The 6,782-nt window shown below is 55.2% G+C and overlaps 1 protein-coding gene across 1 annotated transcript; it reads right to left on the reverse strand.

The window, feature by feature from the left end:
- Nucleotides 1-2,986: 2,986 nt before the first annotated feature.
- Nucleotides 2,987-6,122, reverse strand: LOC149325206 (uncharacterized). Its single transcript, XM_089562744.1, has 2 exons — nucleotides 5,117-6,122; nucleotides 2,987-5,022 (listed from the first exon to the last, which is right to left on the reverse strand). The coding sequence occupies exon 2, from the start codon at nucleotides 4,642-4,644 to the stop codon at nucleotides 3,304-3,306; it is 1,341 nt and encodes a 446-aa protein (XP_089418870.1). The 5' UTR covers nucleotides 4,645-5,022; nucleotides 5,117-6,122; the 3' UTR covers nucleotides 2,987-3,303.
- Nucleotides 6,123-6,782: the final 660 nt, after the last annotated feature.

Raw genomic sequence — 6,782 nt, forward strand, 5'->3', positions numbered from 1 at the left:
GTGCACTGACATTGCACAGTACACGGGCCTCTAGAGCGTGAGGTGAGGGCGAGGTGTCCACATCACGGTGGACACTTGAACCAGGGGGAAGGTGCATAACTGCCCTCTTGGAACAGTGGATACCTCAACCGTGCTTTAAGCTAGGTGGCGGTAGTGACAGGTGTGCGCTGCATGCGTTGGCATTGACAACGTTGTGCCAGAAGCGCGGCGCTGAAGCCATCGAACCCGACAGCGGCGGCCGCGTTTCGATGGAGGCGAAACGCAAGAGGCGCCCGTGTGCAGTGCGATGTCAGTGCACGTTAAACATCCCCAGGCGGTCGAAATTATTCCGGAGACCTCCACTACGGCACCTCTTTCTCTCTCTCTCCTTTCACTGCCACCTTCCTCTGTTCCCTTACGGCGCGGTTCAGGTGTCCGCCGAGATATGTGAGACAGATACTGCTCCATTTCCTTTCCTCAAAAACCAATTTACCAATTTTACCATAGGCCGTCGGCGTTCGTTGTGTTCATTAACGTTGGCGTTGACCAAGTTTCATACTCTGATCATTTTAAGGAAAGGAAGGCGATATGGAATTTCGATACGGAAATTGGTTTTGAGGAAAGGAAATGGAGCAGAAACAGTCTCACATCTCGGTAAACAGACGACACAACCGCGTCTTTAGTCTAGAGGTGTGTGGGAAGGCACAGAACTGAAGCTGCATATGTCGTCGGTTCAAATCCCTCTTTTAAGCTAGCCTCCAACTTGACCAGTACATGTAAGCTATATTGAACAAGAAATCGTGTGCCAGCACCCGGAACGCTGTACGGCAAAAGGTTACGCACGATTTTGGTACGAATGTCGGTGGGAACACCGGCGCCACATAGAGGTCAGAATGTGGGGGGGTATCTACAATATGCTCAGTGCATCAGGTCAGCCATCAGTTTCTCTTTGGGCACTCCGTCCTATTTAATTTACGCCTACTATCAGCAAGCTTCTCATGGTGGCTGGAATCGAATGATTATTATCCGGAATCTCAAATTGGGTTCCACCCCCCAATTGGAACGGAAGAGAGAGAGAGAGAAAACTTTATTTACACAGGAATTCGGGGCACGCACCAGGGTCTCCGCACGACCCCACTACACTCAAGTGTTTATGTTCCGAAGGTCCATAACACTGGCAGCACGGCCGGTGGCGATGGTCTGCACGGCCGGGTCCTCCGAGCGCAGCAGGGTCTCCCAGTCCTCCCAGGTCTTGAGGTTCTCTAGGTCCCGCGGGGGAGGGTCCGTCGGGCAAAGGGAAATGATGTGGAGGGAAGAGGCGAAGGGTTCGGGGCGTAGAGTGCATGCCGGAGTGGGGAAGGAGGGATGATAATGGGCTAGGTTAACGGGTGAACGGAGTGTGTGTGTCTGTAGTCTGCGCCAGAGTGTTGCGTGTTTGTTATCTAGGGAGGGGTGGGGCGGGGGTAGAGCTGGCGTAAGGCTCTGTGCGCCTGGGTCAGCTCACTGAATGAGTGCATGCGCTCCTTTGTGAATCCTCGATCAGAGGCCACCTGAGCCCGGTTTAAAGAACCTCGTGCTAAAAGGTTGGCGGCCTCGTTTCCGGGATTCCCGGAGTGCGCGGGCACCCATATCAGCTCCACTTCGCGGGGCGGGGGTGCATCGGGCGAGCCCAGTATGCCAAAAGCAGGGACATGGACTCGGCCTCGAGCAACATTTAGAATCGCTGTTTTAGAATCGCTTAAAATGTACCGGGCTTCCGTGCGGGTGATAGCAAGTGCAATGGCGGCTTCCTCTGCAGCTTCTGGGGAGGTGCCTGGAGGGAGAGGTAGTGTGAGGAGGGCGGAAAAAGAGGAGTCGACCACAGCTGCTGTCGCTTCATCACCCGTGCAGGCAGCGTCCACCCATACGGCGTCCGGCTGGGGGCCGTACGCTCGATGGAGTGCCTTCGCACGGGCTCTGCGGCGCTGCTCATGGTGGGACGGGTGCATATTCCTCGGGAGCGGCCTGATGAGGAGCTCTCGGTGAAGGGATCGTGGGATGGCGAGGAGGGTTGGGTCGTTGGCCGGTATTTTGATTCCGAGGGTGTCCAGGATATACCGACCTGTGGAGGTTTGTGTGAGCCTGATGTATTGGGCCTGTCGGTGGGCCTCCACCAGTTCCCTGATCGTGTTGTGGAGGCCCAGGCCTAGTAATCTGTCTGTGGGTGTGTTGAGGGGAAGGTGAAGTGCTACCTTGAATGCCTTGCGAATCAAAGCATCCAAAGCGTTTATGTCATGTTTGGATAGTTGTAAGTATGGGGTAGTGTACAGCACACGGCTGAGGACAAAGGCATGAATGAGGCGACATAGGTCGCGCTCCTTCATGCCTCTATGACGTCCCGAAACCCTGCGGATGAGGTGCGATATCGCGCCTACAACCTGCTTGAGTTTCTTGAGGGTGGTGGTGTTTTTGCCATCGTTCTGGATGTGCAGGCCCAATACACGGAGGGTTCCAACCTCAGGTACCGGGTCACCATTCAGTTCAATGGCAATGGGGGAGCGGGGGCAGCGGTGGTTCTTAGGCCGGATGAGGAAGAGTTCGGACTTCTCTGGGGAGCAAGACAGTCCGATGGTCCGTGCGTAATTTTGGGTGAGGATGGCTGCTTCCTGTAAGTTGTTCTCTATGTCTCCGTCACTGCCGTGAGTGGTCCACAGGGTGATATCGTCGGCATAAAGAGTGTGCTTCCGGTGGGGAATAGTGGCCAATTTTCGGGCGAGCGGGATGAGGGTACTGTTAAAGAGAAAGGGGGAAAGGACGGACCCTTGAGGGGTGCCGATACTCTGAAGCGTGTAGGAGGGGGAAGACAGAGGGCCGAAGTGTATCTCAGCCGTGCGGTCAGTCAGGAATGCTTGAATGTAGGCATACGTGCGCACACCCACATCCAAGGGAGATATGATCGCTTGATGTTCAATGCGATCAAAAGCTTTGGAGAGATCCAAAGCTAAGACTGCCTTGGTGTGACCCGGAAGAAGCGGGTCCAAAATGTCGTGTGAGAGTTGCAGCATGGCGTCCTGTGCGGATAGATGGGGGCGAAATCCTACCATGCTATGCGGGTAAAGATTGTTGTCCGCCATGTCACTTGTGAGTCTCGCTAACACAACATGCTCTAGGAGCTTCCCGAGGCATGAGGTTAGCGAAATCGGGCGAAGGTTTTGAAGTGTAAGTGGTTTGTTGGGTTTAGGTATGAATATTACCTTCGCGTGGCGCCAGGACTGCGGGAGGTTACCCTCCCTCCAGCACTGGTTGAAGTATTTCGTAATGTGGGTGATCGATTGGTCATCCAGATTACGGAGCATGGAGTTTGTGATTTGGTCTGCACCAGGTGCGGAGTTGGCGCGGAGAGTCAGGAGGGCCGCTCTGACTTCCGTCTCCGTGATGCCGGTGTCGAGTGTTGGATTTGCTTGTCCTGTGTAGTGCGGTAGAGGTAATGGGGCCGCCTGGAGATGTGTACATGGTTTGAAGTGTGTCTAGAAGGGTGTCGGGATCGTCAATGTGTTCATGTGTGAGGAGTGTCGCGTGGTGCTGTGTTGCTGATTTGGTGCGCGTGGGGTCGATGAGGTGTCGGAGGAGTTGCCATGCGCGTTTGCTGGACGGGTTTCCGGCGATGCCGTCACATATCTGTCCCCAGTTGGATCGGCAGAGCTCCTCAGAGTGCTGTTGGATTTGTGTCTGCAGCGCGGCCAGCCGCTTCTTAAGCGTTCGGTTGTGTTTGTTGCCTTTCCAGCGTTCTAGGATGCTGTGATAGGCCTCCCAGAGGTGGGCTAGGCGTGTGTCAAGGGTAGGTGTTTCGGTTGTAGTTTCAATGTCTCGCGTGTTGTGGTGAACGTCATGCTTGAGTGACTGCACCCATTCGTCGATGTCTGCGATGGGAGTGTCTGGGAGGGCGGTGCGTGCAGCGCGAAATGCATCCCAGTTAATGAGTTTGTGTATTGTATTTGCGTGACGGGGTGGTTTGTACGGAACAGTGATTTGTATAATGTAATGATCACTGCCCAGTGTATGTTGTGTTCTGCTCCAGGTAACGCCGCGGATACAGCGGCTCAGCGTCAGGTCAGGACTGGTGTCCATGCTGACACTGTTGCCGATCCGCGTAGGCGTCTGAAACGTGTTGTGCACAGTGAGTTGGAGGTTCTGCAAGAGCAGCCAGAGCCTGCGACCTCGATGTGTCGTGGTTGTGTATCCCCAGTCAGTATGCTGACTGTTGAAGTCCCCACCGATGAGTAGGGGATGTTTCCCTGCTACATGGTGTAGCTTTCGCAGAAGTGATTCTAGCGGGGCCATCGGCAGGGACGAGGGGTGGTATATGTTTGCTATAAATATAGAAGGAAGTGAATGTGTGTGATGTATAAGTTCTGTGATCACGCAGGGCGTCTCAGACGTGATGTGATGAGTTTTGTAGGTGAGGCTGCGGTGGATGAGTGTGGACGCCCTGGGTGTGTTAGTGGTATCCGAGTGTGTAGATGTGTAGCAGGGGAGGGTTGCCAGGTGTGCAGTCTCCTGTAGAAGTAGTATGTGGGGCATGGATGTGATGGTGGGAAGGAGAAGTTGCAGAGGCGCGCGCTTTGCCCGGAAGCCGCGGCATTTCCAAGTTAAAATGGGTAGATAATTGGTGTTCCCCCCCGCCATATTGGATGGTGGGGGGATTGATGATGGAAGTAAGACGGGTTTCAATTGGTATGTGTGGCTCAGGAAAGGTGGTTTGTGCTTGCGGAGGACGGATGGGAGGAGTGGAGGGGGTTTGAAGTTGGGTGAAGCGATGGTTAAGATTATGTTCCAAGAGCTCCATCATCTTGGTAAGCATAGCGTCCATGCGCTGCTCAAGTTTTTCGGTGAGGGTGGCGGCAAGGTGATTGAATCTGGCCTCAAGGCGTGCGTCTAGCTCTTTTAGTCTGTGGTCAAATTTGGCTTCGAGTGCTGCTAATTTAGCGTCTATTTCTAAGGGCACGGGAGGGGGTGTGGAGTCTGTGGTGCGTTGTTTCTTTGCGGGAGGGGTGCTCGAAGTGTCTGTGGATGATGGGGTCGAGTTAATGACAGCGGGTGCGGGTTTAGGGGGCATGGAGGGGGCGGGGGTGCTTAGGAGGGAGGAAAGGCGGCTTACCTCTTCACGCAAGGCCTTGAGTTCCTGGTCTCTCGGATCTGCCTAGGAGGACTGGGGTGGTGGGGGATGACGGGTAGCCTTGCCAGAAACGCGGTCTGCCCAGGTGAGACGCGAGGAGTTGTTGCTGTCATTCCGTCTGGTTCTCGACGATGACCGGGAAGGCGTCGAGCTGCGTCCGTTGCTTGTGCTGCGTTGATCGCAGCGGGAAAGCCGCGATGAAGATGGGGGAGAGAGTGCGTTCCTCGGGGACGCTAGTTTACGGCCCCGTGCCTTGCAGTTGCCAGTTCCGGTCAAATGAGGGCCACCGCAGAGAATGCAGCTGGGGGTGTATGAGGGCACATCTTCTTTTGGATGGGACTGCCCGCAGCGGGGGCACTTATGAGACCTTGGATGGACGCACACATCCGCCCGTTGACCTGGGACGCGGCAGTTCGTGCAGGCGTCTATATGCCCTCGGTACGGTGTGCATCTGTGGAGGGCTCCTCCATAAAGAACTGCGCGTGGGACAGGTCCAGCCCGGAAAGTTATTAAGATGGAACGCGTGGAGCCCATTCGGCGAGCGTCCACGATGAGGGCGTCTGGGTTGCCGGTGAGCAGGTCTTGCAGGAGCTCTGACGGGGTCTCATTCCAATAGGCATTGGAGATGACTCCGCGTACTGCTCCGTCCGGCGGGGCTATGTAAGGTGCGACGGCGAATTCCTTGCCTTGGTGTGTGGTGGTGTTCACCCGAACCAGAGCGAGCGCGTCATCATTTAGGGGCGTGCTTACGGTGCAGGTGTTGTTGACCGGGGGTACCCTGATTTGGGTACGCGCTGGCTCCTTAAGCTGGGACGCCGCTTGGAGGATGGCCTCTCGTAGTTGTCGGGGTGGAAGCAGGTCCAGCTGCAGCCCGCCTCGTGATCTAAAAACGATCTTGTAATCTGCAGCAGGAAGCGGTGGCTGCTGCCGCGAACGCTGCGCAGCTGTGTGCGTTGCTTGCAGGTGCGCTGACTTTTCAAGGCATGGAGACTTGGGGGTACTGGTAGCAGAGGCTGCGGCCTCCTGGCGTCTGGTTGTTGAAGGGACGTCCTTGGAGCGGGCAGGCACACTAAGAATGTGCGTCCAGTCCCTTGGGTCGTGGTCGTGCGGGTTAAGAACCTCTCCCTGCGCCTGCACCTCCATGATGGCGTTGGTGGCGGAAGCCTGGAACGGAAGACGGTCTTGCTGTTTTGGCTGCGGACGTAGTTAACCATTCTCCCGTAGCCACCTTGTTCGTACGGTTATCGCTACTGACATCACAAACGCATATGACAACGTCCTTCACTCCGCGAGTTTTGGCACCCTTCAAGATCTCGGTCTCCCGCATCGCTTTTTCTTCTGAATTCATTCATTTTCAACAAACAGAACCTTCGGTGTACGTGTCCATGGGAAGCCTTTTGGCCACTTTACCTCCAACCGCGGTGTACCCCAGGGCTCCGTCCTCACCCCCACATTATTTAACGTAACTTTTATACCTCTTTTCCGAGCCGTACAGAAAATTCTTTCTGTACATTTCCTTGCGTATACTGATGACATAACCTTGTGGTCCTGTCATCCAGATGCGTCTGTGCAGCAGTCGGCGCTTCAGCAAGCGCTGGATGCCTTAACAACACGACTACCCCCTTTGGGTCTGACCCTATCGTGTGTA

Source organism: Amblyomma mixtum, chromosome 10 (assembly GCF_055824585.1).
Source record: "Amblyomma mixtum isolate Tamu chromosome 10, ASM5582458v1, whole genome shotgun sequence".
In the NCBI taxonomy this organism is placed as follows: Eukaryota; Metazoa; Arthropoda; class Arachnida; order Ixodida; family Ixodidae; genus Amblyomma; species Amblyomma mixtum.

Coding starts and splice junctions, on each gene's coding strand:
- LOC149325206 (XM_089562744.1), bottom strand. CDS start 4,644: ATGGCGGGGGGGAACACCAATTATCTACCCATTTTAACTTGGAAATGC.